At 42.5% G+C, this 20,747-nt stretch overlaps 1 protein-coding gene across 1 annotated transcript in view; it reads left to right on the forward strand.

The window, feature by feature from the left end:
* ANTXR1 (ANTXR cell adhesion molecule 1) overlaps nt 1–20,747 on the forward strand; it is a 220,721-nt gene that overhangs the window by 86,229 nt on the left and 113,745 nt on the right. The window contains exons 11-12 of the mRNA XM_030310743.2: nt 17,014–17,083; nt 18,577–18,655. Coding sequence (XP_030166603.1) covers nt 17,014–17,083; nt 18,577–18,655 — 149 coding nt within the window. The remainder of the gene's footprint in view (nt 1–17,013; nt 17,084–18,576; nt 18,656–20,747) is intronic.

The raw sequence follows: 20,747 nt of genomic DNA on the forward strand, positions 1-20,747 counted from the left end.
CCTTCCTTTTCTAATATATCCTTGTAAACACCTGCACAGGCTTTCCATCTCATTCATATTCAAAACAAATAAAGGCCATAGCAGTAGGGATTTGGCTGAGGCCACAAGCCTAATTGTGCTTGCTGCACAGTGCTACCAGTTTGGAGCAGAGGAGGGCAGTGACTCAACCATATTTCATCCCACAAGCAACATTCCCAAACTCAAACATATGATTATTAGAAACATTCCAAGGGGGAGGGGGCGCCTGGATGGTTCAGTCAGTTGAGCGTCTGACTTTGGCTCAGGTCATGATCTCACAGCTTGTGGGTTGAAGCCCCGCATCAGGCTCTATGCTGACAGCTCAGAGCCTGGAGCCTGTTTCAGATTCTGTGTCTCCCTCTCTCTCTGCCCCTCCCCCACTCATGTTCTGTCTCTGTCTCTCTTTCTCTCTCTCAAAAATAAACAAACATAAAAAATTTTTTAAAAAGCATTCCAAGGGGAAAATGTTAGAATTTGAAAAAAAAAATGTCCTTCATATATTAGTTCACCTGCTCATGTCCATTCAGTAAAGAATATGAACAAGAAACTACGGTGGACAGAAAAGATAAATAAATTTTAAAATACAACATAGTCAAATCTACATTCTTCTCTCAACCTTATGAATGTAACAGTCTCTATTGAGTCACCTCTGTGAAATAAAACAAATTTAGACCCCTTCACTTTTCCCATTCTCCTTTCCTATCTCTGTATCCCAAGTTTTAAAATGTTACCCATTTTCATTTTTACAGTATGCATTTCCTCTTTCAAGATTTTTTCCTAAATGCTGCATTACCTTTTGTAACAGAAAGAGGACACAATGCCATTATTGATCAGAAAAAGATTAATTGATGGCTCAGTAATGAAGCTAGGGATGTTGTGACTCCAGCCAATTCAAACATGATTCAGGCCCTGGAGTCCTCCACAAATAACACAAGAGCAGATTATATGAAGCCAAACTGTTAAACAGAAAAGAACAAACTGAAAAATTATATTTATAGTGGGAGATGCTAACATGACTTTCCAAGTCTTTGAATGAATAATAAAAAATTAAAGATAGAGAGAAGATATATAGATATGTTTTTAAATGGCTATGAATATCCTTAAACATTTATGGCACTGACACAAATAAAATGCCAACATAGTAATGCCAAAAAGTAGAAGTTATTTAAATATGGTCTTTGATGATAAACATAACCAGAAAATAAAAATCATAGGTTAATAGCTACTTCTCTCCCACTTTCCTTGCTTTCGCTTAAAAATAAAATCAACAAATCAACCACTTAGAAATCTAAAACAATTTCTGGACTTGCATTCAATATAATAGATCCAGGGGCGCCTGGGTGGCTCAGTCGGTTAAGCTTCCAACTTCAGCTCAGGTCATGATCTCGCGGTTCATGGGTTTGAGACCCATGTCAGGTTCTGTGCTGACAGCTCAGAGCCTGGAGCCTGCTTCGGATTCTGTGTCTCCCTCTCTCTCTGCCCCTCCCCACTCATGCTCTGTTTCTCTCTGTCTCAAAAATAAACATTAAATTTTTTTAATATAATAGATCCAGAAATTCTGGATGAAATATGATTTTAAAAATCGTAATGTATGGCCCTGCTCAAAAGAAGGAAACCCTCAGGTATAGGAAACAAAAAGAAGGGAATGCAAAATCTAAGCAGGAAGCAAAGCCATGGAAGGTCCAGTCCTAGTGGTCTGAAGGCTGTGATCCCAATGCTGATGCAGACATAGAACATCAGCCTGTGCAAGGCAGTGGGCAAGAGCAGAGCCCTTGCCCTGCAGAAATCCAGCTCTAAGGGGCTGTACTGTACGTTAACTAAGACTGGAAAAGTTTCTCAGTGACTCAAATAAGCAGAGGAATAAAGGTAAGATATTATACTACTCACATGATACGGAAACACCAAGTCAGGGCACAAACCCCAAAATGTGTCCATGATCATTCTGATCCCTGTGTCCCTGGCCGTGGCAATGCACAGCTAGTCCAACCTCCAGCACTCCTACAGACAACAACCCCCTCTGAGGTAGGGCTCACAGCACCAAATGCAAACATATGAAGTTGGATGGAAGAAACAAGAGAACAGGCAAGAAAAAGGGACTGGAGAACAATTTGAAAGAGAATATAAATAAACACATTTGAAGTATGTAAAGCGATTGCTTAGACCAAAGGGGAAGAATGTTCAACAAAGGCAGAACTGCAAAGAACCTAGTATAAATTCTAGAGCTGAAAAAATGTATTCACTGTAATACAACTTAATGTATGAATTTAGCAGTGTGATTAGACACAGGTGAAGATGAAATGCATGAACTGGAAGAGAGAGACAAGAAAATCCAGCCAAAGCACTGAAGCCAGATTTGTTTTACCCAAGTTCTACAAGACTTTAAGGGACAGACGACCCATATCTAAAACATACAAAAAATAGAGAAAAAGCATCTTAACTCATTTTATAATAATTATATAATCTTCATTTTTTAAAAATTGGACAAAGACACTAGAGGTAGAGAATATTTGAGGATCAAGCTCGTTAATGACAAACATCTAATAAAATACTGACAAAATCCAATGATGTATCTAAAAAGAACCAGAATCGGTAAGACAATTTTGAAGGATGAGTGGGAATTTGTCTCTCACAGAGAAAAACTTTTTCATGCCAAGAAGATATGAAAATTCATTATCCATTCCAAAATTTAAAAATATGTGGTTTTACAAAACTAGGAATAGGGTCAAACTTCTTCAGTATAATAAAAAAATATATCTAGATATTTGAATTCAAAACTCAACATCATTTCATAGTAAATCACTATGTAGAGGTATTTATAGTTGGGAAGAAAAAAGCAGGACAACCCGTTTCACCATTATTATTTAATGTGGATGTGAAAGTTTTAGCAGCTGTCCAGTAGAACTTTCTGTGATGATGTAAATGTTCTAAAATGGTAGCTAAATGGTCGCCACAGGCCACATGTGGCCACTGGGGACTTGAAATGTGGCTAATACGATGGAGGAACTCAAGTTTTAATTTCATTTAACTTCAATGAAATTTAAACTTGTGTCAGTAGTCACGTGGCTAGTGACTGTTATCACTAACCAGTAGTCACTGGGCAATGCCATAGGTATCACGAGAACACAAGAAAACTAGCAACAGGTGTCAGTACAGGAAAGAGGTCCAAACATCCTTACTTTAAAATGATGGTTGTATTCTTCTGAAAAACTAAAGAAAATCAATAAACCACTAGACTAGTTTAATAACTGGATGATTTCAAAATAAATACCTTCCTTATAGTAATCAATAGCTTTTCCAGAGTTCAGTAATAATCAGTTAGAATGCATCCCAGGAGAAATAGAGCCACAACATAAAAAATTTAGTAACAACTAATATAACCAAACTTGTGAAGATATAGAGGAAGAAAATCACAAAAGTTGGTGAGGGGTAGGAAGAAAGTGTAAATAAATGGAGAAACAGTACAGATTCATGCACAGGCACTGGAACCAAACCACCCAGGAAAAGAATCCTGGCCTAAGCCAATGTGACCATGGCGAGGTATTTAACATCTCCATGCCTCAGTCTCTCTCTCTCTGCAAAATGAGGATAGCAGTAACCGCACCTCTCATGGATTGCTTTGAGGTTTAAATGTGGGAAATAGGGCTTAGAACAGGGCCTTGCACACAGAAAGCAGTCGGTCAATGTTGGCTGCTGGTATTAATTAATAATTATGATTATCACTTTTATTATTAAATTCTTATTTAATCATTAAATAGGGCAGCAAATGAGTATTGTGAAGATATCGATTGTCTTCAAATTAATATTTACTTTTAAAACAATCTCAATGAAAATTCCAATGGGACTTTTTAAGTTAACAAAATAATTCTAAAGTTTATATGGAAGAATAAACATTTAAGAAGGGCCAAGAAAAATGTGGAAACCTGCCCTTGTTGATTTTAAGATGTATAAAAGAACTGCGGTAATTGAAATGATGTATAAACTGGTGCCACAAAAGGCAAACTGAGCATTGGAGCAGGAAACAAAGTCCATAAACAGAGCCAAACACTTATGTGAATTTAGTATAAAATAAAGTGACCTTTACAATCAGCAGGAAAGAAATGGATTATTCCCCCAAAATGGTGTTGAGGCAACTGGCTAACCACTTGGAAAAACAATTCAGTTAGATTTTTATCTCACACCTTACATCTAAACAAATTCCAGATGAAAAATTTTAATGTGAACATGAAACTATAAAAGTTTTAGAAGGAAAAGAAAATAAATATTTACATAATTTTCTAGTAGGGAGAGGCTTTTTAAGCCTTGGAGGGGAGATAGAATAAAGGGAAATTTTAATAGTTTGAGTACATATCTTTTGTTTTTTATGTTTCTGTTCCCTCCCCCTCAAAATCTAAAGGAAAAAAGAAAACTACCAAAGTCTCTGTAGGGCATATAACACACAAAGAGTCAATAACCTTAATATATAGACTGCTTTTAAAATTAATAAAAAAACAAAAAACAAAAAAGTAAGCACACCTCTGGGTAAAAGATATGAAAAGGAAATTTACAAGAACCATAGTGGTCAGGAAGCATATGGAAAACGCTTATCATAACCAAAAGAAATAACCAAATTGAAATAATCTATCAACCTGGCAAAGATTAACAAAAATACAATGCCTGGGTATTAGCAAAAATATAGAGGAACAGGTGTTTTCACTCATCATTGGTGAGACACCACTAAATCTTTTAGAAGGCAACTCTTAAAATGAAGCAACTCCTTTTATACATTTTTGACCCAGAATTTCCCTTTCAACTTCATCAAGAAGAAATGATTGGGAATGTTTACAAGGACTTGGGTACAAGATGTTCGTCCTGATACTACTTATGATAGCAAAAGGAAAAAGAGAAAAAGAGAGAGAGAGAGAAGAAGGCGGAGGCAGCAGAGAAGGATAAGAAGAAGAAAGAGGAAGAGGAGGAGGGAGAGAAGAAAAAAGGGAGGGAGGGAGGGAAGGAAGGGAGGGAGGGAGAAAGGAAGAACTGGAAGGAAGGCTGACCTGGGAAAATGTTAATAATATAGTTACAAAAGTTACAGAACAATACCTCCATGTTATTTCTGTTTTACGCACATACATTTATATACAGAAAGAGACTTGAAAACACATCAAAATGTTAACAGTAATTACCTCTGAATGAGAACACTGTTAATTTTTTCTGTTTTCTAAGTTTTCTACAATGTGTCTCTTATGTAACAAGAAAAAAATCCACAACAGTTGTTTAAAATTTAATTTTCAAATTCTTCTTAATTATTTAGGCCTAGCACACATCTTTAGCTCTCCAATCACCAGGCTGAACTCACTCCTGTCCAAGAAACTATCTTGGAAATCTTCACACAAACTTTATTTATTCTGGCTGCACTTTTTCCTACTCCAAGATTCAGCATATTGTGCCAAGAAAAGATCCACTTTCAACTGGAAATCCATTTGCAGAGAGATCAGAATGCTAAAAAGGAGACACTGGGATATGAGCTGAGAAATGATCCACTTTAATAAACAGTAAATTAAAAATGGGGTTTTTATTGATGCAATAATGAAAAACATATATATATATGTATATATATATATATATATAATGAAAAACAACCTAGACCATCCCGGTGCTGTGTGGTAAGGTAGGAAGTAGGACTATAAACAAAGAGACTGATTTTTTTTTTTTCAACGTTTTTTATTTATTTTTGGGACAGAGAGAGACAGAGCATGAACGGGGGAGGGGCAGAGAGAGAGGGAGACACAGAATCGGAAACAGGCTCCAGGCTCCGAGCCATCAGCCCAGAGCCTGACGCGGGGCTCGAACTCCCGGACCGCGAGATCGTGACCTGGCTGAAGTCGGATGCTTAACCGACTGCGCCTCCCAGGCGCCCCACAAAGAGACTGATTTTTAACAAACTCACTAAAATTCAACTTCTAGGCCATGTGAGAAATCAGTTTCCTGGTTTTGTAGGCACACTTACTTTTTGATACAAAATATTATTTCCCAGCTTGATCTCCAATCTTATTCACTACGCATGGCTCTGATTTACCTTTTGTTCACACTCAAAGGATAAAACTTTTCCTCCTTTGAAGATATTTTTTTCAAACTGAACATTGGTCATGGAGACAGTTCTAAGAGTTCCAAAGAGGGGCTCAGCTTCCCAAAGGGACGAGAGACAACACTCACTCAAATGCAGAAGTTCCAGTGTGTTTGTTTTTTAAAATCTGTCCAATTATCCAGAAGCTATACTTCATCTTAGAAAACATCTGGGCCGTAGGGCTGCAGTGGGCACCCTAAGGAGATCATTGATGTGCACCTATGGTGGCAGATGGGGAGGGAAGACAGAGGGAAAGAGAATATTAACTTCCCAAAGTTTCCCTTCTCACTGGTTAGAGTATTGCATCTGTTGGTCAAAGGTACTTAGTGCAAGGTGGATGCGTCCCTGGGGGGTTGATGTCATATGAGGATGGCGGAATGTCACTTTGTGTAACATAAAGGAGGATCGCCTCTCGTGATGCCAAATCAGGCTGCACATCAGACTCTCCAGAGACCTTCATCTAAGTGACAGCAGCAATTGATTGCTGGGCCCTGTGCATTCACTGTACTATCTCATTCCATCCTCACAGCCCCCCAGTGAGGGATGAGTTATGTGTATTGCTTTTTGCTAAGTAGGACATGAAAACTCAGAAGTGCCCAAGGTCAACCAGATGGCCAGAGGTAGAAGCAGTTTGGACCCTTGGGTGATCCAGAGGCTTTTGGCTACTTCTTTACTTTGCTTCCAAAACGAGGATCCCCACAGATCCTTGGGTCCCCTGATCCCAAATGCCCACATAACTCTGATGTATACCTGATTGGGAGGTGCTGATTCCCATGACTCCCCCACATTTTGTAGACAGGAAACCTCAGCTCAGAGAGATTTAGCTATTTGGCCAAGGTCACAGAGCACATTAGTAGGGAGCCAAGACTCGAACCCAGGTTCAAGAAAAAAAGCCCTGGACCAGGGAAGGAAGAACCCAGGCTTCAGCATGTCAGTGTGTGCAGCTGACTGTATGTTCACAGGTAAAGCACATCTTCCGATTCCCTGACTGGCCTCTCTTTCTTGAACGTCAGGAGTTTTGTGTTATCTGGCAGTGTTTCCCTCTTGCTCCCACTTTCAGAATGACTGGCTTTGCCAGTCATTTTGAAGTGGCTCCTGCCAAGACTGTATTAGTGGGTGTTCCCATCTTTAAGGTCCAAATAAAAATGTAGATAAGTGGAAATTTACTGGAGTTTTGCTTGGTCAGACAAAAGCCCCGGTAATCTCGGATGGAGTAGAAATAAAGGAGGAATTGCTACCGGAGGGTAACTAGGTGGTAAAGATTTTCATTCTGGGGCAAAAGACCTTCTTGCAGGGGTGAGTTGACACAGCCCAAAGTTAGCTACAGCAGCGCCTGATAGACTCACCCTTGACAGTGCCCCTGCTCTACCACGTGGGCAGTTGCCTCCGAGCGAAAATTGTAAGCTACACATGGACTTAGCGTGCAGTGCACTTCTTTTGAGGCATGCCTAGAGGAGAGAATTGCTTGTGAACTTCCTGAGACAGTCATTGCCCCAGCCCTGCCTATCCTGCTGGGGAAAGTTGGCGCCCTCGACTTCTGCACCAGATGGCTGGACTTTCATGAACGCTGCTTGTTCTCACAGAACACTGCTCCTCTGACACTTCAACACAACGGGGGAAGAGAAGGTGGCAAACACAGAGCTGGGCCAGACTTGTGAGAACCCCAGGCAGGCTAACAATCCATGCCACCTTCCAAATGACATTCTTTAAATATTTGCCCAATGCCCATCTAGAGGAAAAGTTGGGGGCAGCTAAGGGAAAGGAAGAAAAGGAATGTTCTCTGTGGACCTCTTCCCCATGCCATTCAGCTCTTGCCCCCAGCATGCACACTGCAGCAGCTTGCTGGCACCCACTATTATTCATATGTGTGCCTGGGGTCTCCTTCCCACCTCTTCTTTGAGTTTCTATATAGGTTTGTGTTCTTTAAAAGCAGTCCACATTTGCCATAATTAATAGTCATGACTGCATGGAGGGCTCTAGCGATTTTGGTAGACTTGCCCCTCAATACCAGTTCCAAAGGTAAAACCCTCCCGAACCTAATTGGGCACAGCTGCAAGAGTTTGTGTGTCTGGAGACACATACCTTGTGCATGAAGCCTGAACTGTCTCCAACCAAGTGAAAACAAAGCCTTCAAAAATACATTTACTCTTAGTAAATTATAGCTGTCCTGAGTGCACCACTTGCTCTGACCTCAATTTTTAAAGGTTGGTGCTTCGCTTAGAAGATAATTTGTAAATTTTATAAACGCCAACCAGTCAAGAACTTTTTTGGTGTAGATTTATTGAGAGGACAAAATATTTTGCAAGAGTCCTGGGCCCCGTTACTTTCATTTAGTTTTCTTGCAATAACCCAGACCGCCCCTTTTAACTTCAGATGAAGATGAGTGCCAGATACCACATTATGGGTACTATGATCCCAATTACGCAAGAAATGATACGCATAGAAAGCAATTCTGGAATAGTATATCCCAAAGCATTAACAGTGTTTGTCACTGGAAGTTAGGATTACCAAAGGTTTTCATTTCTTTTTTGTAAACTTCTCTGTATATCTCAGACTTCTCACTTCTCACTTCTCTCACTCTTCTTCTGAGTCTTCTATCACTAAACATGTATTACTTTTATAATTAATACAAATAACAGAAAAATATGAGCAGGAAATAATTTACATCCCGAGAAATCAAACTAATTGTGCCAACAACCAGTTCCAAAAGCTGATGAGCCTAGGACCACAGAGGTCATAAGCATGTGTGGGACTGGGGAATGTATAAGCCCAAAAAAGGCAATCTGGAGGCCAGCAAGGCTGCTGGATCCCATCCCCGCACTCCTCTGGGAATGGACTCATGGTCCCTTGCTATTTACTTCCTCTCTTTCTGGGGCCATGATGTAATCTTGATCCTCATGTACACAGTGACCAGGATGACACTTCATTTTCTTCTAAGACTGCACTCAGCTCTGAGTCCTATATTGCTATTTATAGATAAGGTGTTCTGACTCTACAGCCTTCCCACTCACAGCAGCTTAGAACCTTGGGCAGCAATCTAAGCCCCGCTTCTGGAGTGCCCCCATTTCAATTATAAAGCCCCACCAAGCAGAGTGGCTCAGGTGCTATCCCACCTACCTACCACCAGGAAAATCTGGACCTATGAAAGCCTGCATGGAGGCACTGGTCCTTACCCCAACCAAGTGTCTTGCTACTCCCTCCTCTGTCCATCACTTTATGACACCTCTGAACTTGTCTGGACATTCTAACAGTACCCTGGGGGCTGTGAACCATCCAGTAATACATAAAGGACCCTCTACAATGGGCAAAATAGGTATATAAAGCCATGATAGACATTATACCAGGATTTCTGACCTTGGTACTATGGGGCCAGATAATTCTCTGTGGAGGGAAAGAAGGATGCCCTGTGAAGTATAGGATATTTAGCACCATCTCTGGTCTCTACTCACTAAATGCCAATATCACTTCTCCCCCAGTTTGGCAACCAGAACTGTCTCAGACATTGCCAGTTGTCTCCTGAGGTACAAAATCACCCCATCAGAGAACCACTGCATTATATACATGTCCACACATCCTATTTGGATAGATGACTTTCCTCTCGTCACGCCTTTACCATATAGCCCTGACACAAGCTGGTAGATAAGTTATAAGACATACTCAGTTTGCGCACGCATTCACATCTTGTGTTGTACAGGTGCCTCAGAGAAGGAGCCTAGTGGTACCTCACTTTAGTAATAATAGTTGACATGCAAGTGCTTATTAAGTGTTGAGCATTTAATCATATCATTTCATTCAAATTTACAACAACTTATGAAATGAGTATGATTCCCATCTGATAGGCGAGAACTCTGGGTTGCAGATAGGGTGACCTAGGCAGTGGGTGGCAAAGCGGTGATGGAACTGAGCCTTGGCTCTTCATGTGCTCATTATTTCTCCATCCTAGTGCAACCTGCCCCAGAGAACAGGGAGGGAAACTAAAAGACATATCCTGGATACCCATAACCTACAGGAACTGGTAAAATAGTTACATGTAGGTGCACGGGACTTATCTGGGACCTGTGGGCCAAGCTCTTTGCCTGAGCCCATAGTAGTAGCCACTGAGGGCTTCCAAGGAAACCTTGCAACAATTCCAGGCTAGGGAAGGGGTGGGTAGATGTGGGTCATGCCTGAGGCAAAAGATGGTGGCCAACTCAGTTCTGCAACATTCAAGGTACTCCTCTGGCTTCAGCCGGGCATGAGAGGACATGCCAGTGGATGTGCTATGTTCTGAGGATTATTCCCAACTTAGTCCCACCCACCTGCGCTTCACTACCATCTCTTCCCATTCTGTTTTGACTCTTGTTTCTCATTGCTCTGACCTCAGAACCCCTGGTCAGCCTCTCCAAGTAGAAGCCACTCTTCCACTTTCAAAATCTCTGCTCTGGCCCCTAATGTAGTTTACTGTTTAATGTCTTTCACAAAAAAATCCATAGGCTTGGGGCGCCTGGGTGGCGCAGTCGGTTAAGCGTCCCACTTCAGCCAGGTCACGATCTCGCGGTCCGTGAGTTCGAGCCCCGCGTCAGGCTCTGGGCTGATGGCTCAGAGCCTGGAGCCTGTTTCCGATTCTGTGTCTCCCTCTCTCTCTGCCCCTCCCCCGTTCATGCTCTGTCTCTCTCTGTCCCAAAAATAAATAAACGTTGAAAAAAAAAATTAAAAAAAAAAATCCATAGGCTTGTTATCTCACCCGTTTATGAAAACCTCCCCACCCAGGGCCTGACACGTAGTACATGCCCCAAAAATATTAATCTCCTTCCACTCTAAGCAGTAGGTTCCATTAAGCTTGGCAGTAAGATCCCCGTGTTTGTGAATTATCATCGCAGGAGCCCCAAGAGGGCAATCAACCACCTCCTTTCTGGCTGGGGCTCCAGAAAGCTCAACCCAGATGCTTTGAATTGCACCAACTTGGAGTCCTGCTGAATATCAGTTTATTTCAGGTTTTTGCACAGTATTTTAAAAACTTAACTTTTTAAAAAGCTGGTTACTTGAGAATTCAGTGAGAAGGTAGAAACATCCAGCCTAACTCCAGCCTGTCTATTCTCCATTCGGACACATTCCCAAACCAGCTGATAATTTGGTGCTGAACAGTTATGCTTGGCTCGAGGATGCCATGAAATGCTCTCTAGACCCAGTGGAGATTGGGAGAAAGAGCAGAGTGAGCTCATTTAGTCCCCTAACTTTCATTATTTTGTAACAGTAGGAATGTAAACTCTACTTTGGAACTTACATCAGCTTTTGGAGGGTTTCAACAAGCTCTCCCTGATAAGGCTAAAGGTTTTTCTTGTGCTGTTGGCCAGAAATAAATATTTATATCAAGAAAAGATTGCCAAGGCTTGAAAAGCATTTGAATTATTTAATCAGCCTGTAAAAGGATTCACTGTGATTGGTGTTTGAATTAACTAATGAATTTTAATCCTGGTTTTATCTCAAATCCATTAGATAGTCACCAATGGCAGGGAAGAATTCTGGGAATTCCTTCAATCGTCTGAAAAGAATTACATTGATCCAAGGTCAAAACCTGGGAGTGTACATATTTGAGTGTATGATTCTGGAACATGGGTTCATTACAGTAGATCACTGTCTCTCAAAAGGTACCTGAACCTTACCACAGAGCTTTTCAATTCCTGTTCCCCTCTCATAGAAGACATGCCTCCTACTATTATCCAGCCTCACCCATGGAGCATCTTGACCATTTGCCTCCAAAGTGGTCAGGTATAAAAAGACTTAGCTCCTAGTATACTTCGGGCTAGCTGTATCACAAAATTAGCTGTGACATTATGACAATGTAAGATGGCTAACTAGTTTAAATTACATCTGTAAAAAAACTAGCTGGGTTGACCTTGGGTAAATCATTTCAACAAAACCTGGGTTTGAATTTCAGCCCTGACATGTACTACATGTACTAGTGGTGCAACACTGATTCAATTAACTAACCTCTCTGAGCCAGTTTCCCAAATTGTAAATAATGAATAATAATAATGTCAAATGAGGCCATGAGTATCGTGTCAGACAGAATCAGAATAAATATATAGATATGGATTTAGATGTAGTGGATATACACATTTGTGAGAATATAGACTGCGTGTGTGTGTGTGTGTGTGTGTGTGTACTCTGCCCCCCTCTGTGCCCTCTGTACTTATCTTCAGGGATGCCCAGCTCTCAAGCCTTGGGTGTTTGGCAATTTGGTATAATGATACTCATTGATACCCCAAACCTGGGTTTAAATCAATCTTCTGTTCTATTATTAGACTCTTATAAGCAAGTGTTTTAGATTAACCTATGTCGAGTGTATGCACTGAATTCTGAAATATCTTTGGTAAAAGGCAAGGAAATTTATATTTACAGATCATCTAAAAATTCCCTTAACTTCTGGTTTCAAACTCCCACCCCTCCCTAATTCTCTCCCCCTGTTGCCAACAAGCCAAGCGCTGGTCTCCTAGGTCCTGGTCTCCACTCCCCTGCCCACTCAATGCTAACGAACAGTGAAATGGCTGCCCACTGGACAGAGGAGCTGGGACTCAGTCGTCCTTGGGGTGGATTATGGCCCCATAAACACCACTGGCTTTGGAAGAAGTGGCGGCAAGGTTGGCAGGGTCCCTGAGCCAAACGTGGCTCAGCCGAGGGGGAAGGCTTTGTGCCCTGCTTCCCAAGAGGATGTTCCAGGAAGAAGTCAGATGATCTGCGTTATGGAAACCAAATGGCCCTTCTTTGTTTAGAAAGAGAGAGAGAAAGAGAGAAAAAAAAGTCACTCATTTTTGTGGTAAAGTGAAAACAGGCTCCAAATCAAACAATCCCTCTCAGAGCAGAAGATGCCAGCTCCCCAGAGCAGGCCCACAGGCACAGAGGCTGATAAACTGACAGAAGGCAGTGTTAAGGCTGCACCACAGCCTCAGCAAAGTGTCCTCAGTCCTCCCAGTGAGGTTTTCCTCTGCTTCGCTCCAGAAATATTTGGTCTCCTAAGCAGGAAAGGAAAATGAAGGGAGGGGAAAAGAACCAACTGATTGACCTAGGCCAGTCTTGTCCTCTCACCCCCTTCCAGTGGGATGGAGGGCAGGGAAGGAGCTGTTCAGAGAAAGCTCTAGAAGTGGCTTGGGCACTAATAGCCACATGGGCATACTGGGCCCGGAGCCTCCCTTGTGCCTCTGACTTGGATGCCCATTCTGGGTGACCAGCTCTTCCCACAGAATGCAGCCAAGAGTCACGAGGCCTCCTGTGGCCACTCTGTGGCTACCCCGTGGCTCCATGGGCAGGGATCTGCACTCCCAGGTATTACTAGTGCATGTGAAGCAGGATAAGCCATGGCCAAGAGAAAATAAATACAGTTTCTAGTCAGCCATGCCTGTCCTGAGTTTGGTTTATTGTCTAATACAAGCCTTTCCTGGAATGGAGAGGCTCTTGGCAAGGGAAGAATAATGGAGAATTCACATCTAGTCCTGGCTTTGCCTCCGACTTGCTGTGCAACCATGGGTCACTGTTGCCTCTCTGAGCCTCCATTTTGCATCTGGGAAATGCGCCCAATGCCCTTGCCTTGTCTCAGTTCACAAGGTCTTGTAGAAGGTGATAACGCATGGCTCTTATCAAGAGGTGGTAGCCAGACTGCCTAGGTGTGGATCCAAGCTCCCCTGGGTAATGTTGGGCAAGTTTCTTCACCTCTCTACGTCTGTTCCTCACCTTTAAAATGAAGGGAAGTGTGACGCTTGAGTGGCTTAGTCGGTTGAGTGTCCGACTTCGGCTGAGGTCATGATCTCACAGGTTGTGGGTTCGAGCCCTGCGTGGGGCTCTGTGCAGACAGCTCAGAGCCTGTGTCTCCCTCTCTCTCTCTGTCCTACCCCACTTACTCTCTCTCTCTCTCTCTCTGTCTCTCTGCCTCAAAAATAAACATTTTTAATTAAAAAAATCAATAAAATAAATAAAATAAAATAAAGGGAAGAATATTCTTTCCTGGGAGCACAGCTAGCAGGTTATAAATTCGATTATGTAGCATGCTCAAAGTGCACGGAGAGCACCGACACACAGGATGCCCTGGGAGAGTCTCACTGCCATTATTGTCACCAGAGACTGGGAAACACCTTGAAAATAAAAATGCTCAGTTCAGGATTGTATGATCCACCACTGCCACCATAAAGCTTCATTACTTCCATTCAACATGCCTCCACTGCCCCAGCAACATTCCGTAATCTGCGAATGCTAGTTCTAAATATGAGGAGGGACCTCCAGTACCTTCCCGTCGCCCCACCATGGCCCACAAGGCCTTGATCATCTGGCCCTGCTGCCTTTTCTAGCCTCATTTTGAATCACTGTCTCACTCAACTTCAGCAGCCTTGTTGACCTCCTTTTAGCATTCAAAGCTAAAAGGCTCCTTCCTGCCCCAGGACCTTTGCAGGGCTTCCTGCCTCACTCCATGTCCTCTTCACCTGACAATGGGTGTTAGCTTATATGGCTTCTCCTCTGGGAAGTATTTCCTGACCTTCTTTCTCTTTCTTTGCGCTCACCACAATTATAATGAAATAGTAACTTGTGTAGTTACTAGCATGTCAGCTCCTTAAGCGAGGTGCTTTCATCTGTTTTGTTCATTGCAAGGCCCTGACATGTGGAAGACATTCAAAAGAATATATTTTTCAATAAAAATGAAAGTACTCAATAACTGTCCCCCCCTGCAGCTCCTATAAAATCCATTAAATCAGAGACCATGTTTCTCTTCTCGAAGCCTATGTCTCTAGCTCAAAGTAGGTCTTTAATAAATATTTGTTGAACGAATGAATGAACAAAAGAATGAATGAATGAATGCATGCATGAATAAATTAATGAATGGTTTGGAATAACCGAACTTTTCACCACTTGAAAATTTGCTTAGACATCAGAGGAGACTGTAACGGACCATCCTCTTCTTCCTGCTTCCATGGAGACACAGTGCTTAGCACTCAGACGTGTCCTCTAACTCCCACCCCCGGTGGCTCTGCTCCTTCAACTCAGGCATGGAGGGCATGAGGCTTCCTAATTCCCACTCAGGCAAGCATTTCGTGTCTGCCACAGTCCAATGTCATTAGACACATCAGTTTCATAACATGCCAATAGCAGAATACTGTTCTTCAATTATACATGTATTCCTTTCTGTCTTCTAGTGCAGGCATTCATATTCACAGCTGATTAAAGGGACTCATTTTATTCATCTCCATCTCACCCACAGGTCCTACCACAATTCTTGGCACAGAGCATGCACTCTTAAATGTTGCATCATGAAGGAACAAGTGCTATATACTGACTATAGTCAGTAACTTCTCAGCCCTGCTTCTGGCCCCAGAACCTGGGACACAATGACAGTTTTAAGGAGCTCAAGATGAAACCTGCTTAAGATTTCCCCAGTCAACCCATAGAATAAGAGCAAGAACTTCCCACCTCTAGTGTCCCCCCACTTTCATCCATCTTTCACAGCTGCATCTGCTGAAACTTCCAAAATCATCACTTCAAGTTTTTCTCCCAAAGTCTCCAAAGATCTCTTCATGGCTAATAGACTTATGTCCAAATTCCTCAGTCTCACTCAAACTTCTTCCTATACTGATCTTTTCAAATCCTACTTCCCTCCTACCTTGGCATATGTCTTCTTTGTGCTCTGCCTTTACTCATGCAATTCCTCTTGCCATTCTCTTCACCAAAGTACATCTCAGATTTTGTGTTTCCTGTCGCCTCACCACATCACCCACCTAAAGGGAGCTTTCTGTCTTCTGAAGTCAAATGATATTTTGGCTTAGCCACTTCTAAATATGTCAGCAAACTTTTTCTTTTTTAAAAAATTGAGATACAATTGATAAATAGGTTTATGTTAGTTTCAGATATACAACATAGTGATTCAATATTTGTGTAGAAGGCAAAATGATCACCACAATAAATCTAGTTAACATCCATCACCATACATAGCTACAAGTTTTCTCTTGTGATGAGAACTTTTAAGATTTGCTATCTTAGCAACGTTCAAATACGCAGTACAGTATTGTTAACTATAGTCACCATGCTGTATATTACATCCTCATGATTTATTTGATAACTGGAAGTTTGTACCTGCTGACCACCTTCTCCCATTTCGCCCATCCCCCACCCCCACCCCCACCCTGGCAACAACCAATCTGTTCTCTGAATCTATGAGTTCATTTTTTTTCTTTTTTAGATTCAACAAAAAAAGTGAGATCATATGATATTTGTCTTTCTTCATCTGACATATTTCACTTAGCATAATGCCCTCCAGGTCCATCCATGTTGTTACAAATGGCAAGATTTACTTTATTTATGAACGAATGATATATGTTGTGTGTGTGTGCACACACACAAGATATATCATTGTGTATATATACATATATATATATATATACACAATGATATATATATATATATACTATATATATATATATACTATATATATATGCCACATTTTCTTTAGCCATTCATCCATGGATGGACAGTTAAGTTGTTTGCTTCCATGTCTTGGCTATTGTAAACAATGCTGCATCAGCAAACCTTCTCCATGAATATGACTTCTCTCTCAAACTAGACTCAGACCTGAAGCTCCCCTAGGGACCAGTCTTGTATCTTCTGGTTTCCCCTTGGTTATGCTTGGTCTATGGTAAGAGCTCAGTTTCTGTTTGTTCCCTGATTGACTCATCTGGATGTATGAAGTCAGAGACTAGTGTTCTGGCAGGAGACTGTAAATGCGTTCACTGGTGTGGATTTTATGGCTCAAGGATAGTTTCTATTTCAAATAGTTACTGCTTTTCTAGTGTCTCCCAGGAGTCGGTCTGTAGGAGTCACTGAATATGAAATTATAAAGTCACTTCACTCCTCTTAATCCAGTGACTTCCTTTTTACAGATGAGAAGCCCTTCACTGTGGAAGATACTTATTTGCTGTGTCCAGCACCTATCTTAAAAGAAGTTGGCATGTAAGTTTCCACCAGCAACTGAACCTCACAGCCAGGGAGGAGAGAGAAGGTAGAGGGGACAGAGGGAGAAGAAAACGTCTCTCTTCATTGTCATAATGCAGTCTTTGTCTAGACCTTTCCAGGTAATGATGATGGTGCCCATGTTTACAGTGAGCAGGGCACCAGGACAAATGTTTCACAAAGGGGATCTCACTTTATCCTCCCAAGTTCCCAAAGAACCAGGTACTCATGTCATCCCAGATGTGCAATCTATGGCTGAGAGAATTTAAGTAGAATTTAAGTAGAATTTAAGTAGTTTGCCCAAGGTCACACTGCAGTAGTGGGACTGTCTAGATTTGAATAAAGGTGTGTCTCACACAACTACATTTCTAGAAAGCTCTCACACTTCCCTCTCACAAACTTTACCTTGCCCCGTCATCGTAATTTCCCTGCTAGATGATTATCTCCTCCTTAGAGATACGGAAGCTCGGAAAGGAAGCTCAAAGGGGCTAAGTGGGTCCAGAGCTGGTTGAAGACCCCAGGTTCAGACCTTCTGAGGCCAAGCTCAGTGCTCCTTCCTCTGAGCCTCTGCAGGACATTGGGTGTTCACCCAGACTGCACAAGGTTCTGTGAACTAATTTATGGGGGGAGATTCCATGGCGGTGCTATTATAATAGGTGGTGGTGAAGTGTGATGAAAATATTCAACAGAAGGAAAACAATTAGTACCTAAGCAAGAAAAGAACTATGTGGGGAAGCAGAGAATCTGTGTTTGTCAGAGAACACAAACTCATTTCTCTGTAAACATGTCTACAACAGGCTGAAGATAGAATGGTGGTCTTGAGGAAACAATACTAAACATTTTCATCTAAATTCTGCTTTTGATCATTTGTTCTAATGGTAAAGCCTCCAACTCTGGTTGCCTAACACTGGTCTCCAAGTCCACTGATTCCACCAACTAACCCTGTGTCCATACGGCCAAGTACAAGCAAAATGCAAGCTCAGGTTTCAGTGAGTCTCACAGAGATGGAAGGTGGGTGGAAGGTAACTCATCCACTGCTGTACCTCCGTGAGTTTGCCAGGATGGTCACAAACACCCTCGTCAGAATCAGTTACTGATAGCCCCAATAATAACAACAGAACATTAAGTTTACAGCGTGACAAGTTTATCCCTATAGACTCGAGCCATGTTTGGGGAACACTTCTTCCTATGACAATGTGACAGGTAAATTAAATGGCAGCAAGCTTTTCCCATTCAATGCAATTTGCTGCAATGTAAGAAGGGCTTAATGCAATGCCTTGATACACTAGCCAAGGGTATCCTGACGTCTCTAAAAGTTTACAGTGGATGGGCCCTAGAGACCTCCTCTACATTTTACAGGCCCCAGGGGAAGAGACCACAGTCTTTCCCCTGGGTAGTGAGGAGCAGGGCTTACAGGGGACCTCGGTGTCAGCTCATGGGCCCCTGCTCTTTGCACACCTTGCTGAGCATCTCTGGCTCCTTTGTCATTGCAGGAAAGCAGCGCTTCAGGTCAGCATGAACGATGGTCTCTCTTTCATCTCCAGTTCTGTCATCATCACCACCACACGCTGCGTAAGTCACTTTTCCTTTCCTGAAGGCTTTATTGTCATTCTCATTTCCCTGGGAAGTTTCCAGTTCTGCATTCTTTTCACTGAGCTTTGATCCCAACTCTGCAGGGCCAGCTGTAGGCTGGACCCCAGAGGGTATCGGGAATGCCTGTGCTGGGCTTCTCCAGGTTCCTCATCTCTGAGCAAGGGTGAGAGCTGAACACACCTGCATGTCTGGATGGTAAGATAGGGCCATTGTCTGTGCAGTAGTGACGGGAGATATCTGGGTAGACTGTGTCTAGGAGGAATTGTGCAGAAAGAAATTGGATGGCACACACAGAAAGCACATCTTAGGGAGTTTTTCTCTAAAAGGAAGCAGGGCAATAGGGCAGTAACTAAAGGGCAATGTGGAGTATAAGGAGAGTCTTGTTTAGAATGGGAGAAATTGCAGCTTGTTATTATGATGGTGGAAATAATCCTGGAGAAAATGGAAAATTGATGAAGCAGGGTGGGGCTATGCCAAGGGGATTGTGAGGCACGAGTGGGATTGTATTCTACCAACTCTTCAGACACTCCTTCTCTGGATCCTTAATGGCAGGTGTTTGTTTTTTTTTTTTCTGGTTACATATAAAATCACCTGGAAGACTTAAAAAAAAAAATTATGATGCCCCCAGACTCATGCCAGAACAATTGAAGCCAAGTCTGGAGTGGGCCCTAGCTTTGGTGGTTGCAAGGCCTCCTGGGAAGGTTCTTGTGTGTGACCATGGGTGGGAACCCTTGCGTCAGTGCAGCTGCTCCCTCCTGCTGTCAGTATGTCAGAGCTCAGCCCATCAGAGGACTGTCAGGGCTAAGGGAGCTTTTATACAGTCCTCAGCCCCTAGCATGAGTAGTTCCAAAATAACCTTTGTCTGAATATTCAGTTGTTGTCACCAAGTGCATTTCTTCCACTGAATCATTCTGAAGGCTAATGTGTTTGACCTGATGGTCAGCGTGGGCAGATACTATGGTCACATTCTGCCTGGGCACTGGAGGACATGTCATTAGAGCCCCCCACTAATTGGGGCTTGTATCCCTCATACTGTCACAGGTGGACAAGAACTAGCAGGCATGCACTGAAGCCAGACAAAATAAAAATGAGTCATCTCATAAATGAGCAGGAGATCCGGCCTCAGGATGGACAGTCTTCCCTCCCAACTTGCCCCTCTGCCCGCCTCCCACAACACACATTTCCATCCTGTGTTAGGAGCAAACCAGTTTTCTTAAAAGCAGGCTAAGCCAGTGCAATGGGTATGGAAAATGGAAAGGTTTTACTTTTCTTTTTTAATGTTTTATTTACTTTTGAGAGAACACAAGTGAGGGAGGGACAGAGAGAGAGGGGCAGAGGATCTGAAGTGGGTTCTGTGCTGACAGCCCCAAGCCTGATGTGGGGCTTAAACTCATGAACTATGAGACCATGACCTGAGCTGAAGTCAAACACTCAACCAGCTGAGCCACCCAGGTGCCCCAATGGAAAAGTTTTATTGGACCAAAGTAAGAAATTAGGGTTGTCACAGAAAAGTGTCACCACTGAGAAATGTCTGAGTCTCAGACACCCCTCAGTGGAACATCAAATCTGGAAACCAAATATGAAAACTTTCTGGAGAAGCAGTGAAATTTCAAGTGTACCCGCCTGCTTCTTTTAAAAATTGACCCTTCTGGAACTTGCCAACCTGCAGGAAATGATTAAAATACCCCAAACCTAACAACTCCATTCCAGATTCCTCCCTGCTTTGGAGTGATCCAGCAGTTTGGGCCTGCATTTCTCATTATGTCTGACCATACCACAGAGAAACAGCCATGCCCTTAAGGCCACAAGGGCATGAGGAGGCGGAAGGGAAACATCTCAGGACCAAACTTGTGGTATGGCAGATATAGGACTATGACTGATGGCTTAAGTCCTGGGCCTGTAAGCCAAGAAGAAAGGGTGTCCTCTAATGTACTGAAAAATGAAAAGAGCTCAGAGCCAAGTCCCCTCTACCTTCCCATCCCACTCCAGCCTTCATTTACATCTTATATCTCCCTTACCTGAGTGCTCATCGCTCAGTTTTCTGCTCAGTTGACCCTTGATAAACACCACC

The sequence above is a fragment of the Lynx canadensis genome, chromosome A3, assembly GCF_007474595.2.
Source record: "Lynx canadensis isolate LIC74 chromosome A3, mLynCan4.pri.v2, whole genome shotgun sequence".
Taxonomy (NCBI): domain Eukaryota; kingdom Metazoa; phylum Chordata; class Mammalia; order Carnivora; family Felidae; genus Lynx; species Lynx canadensis.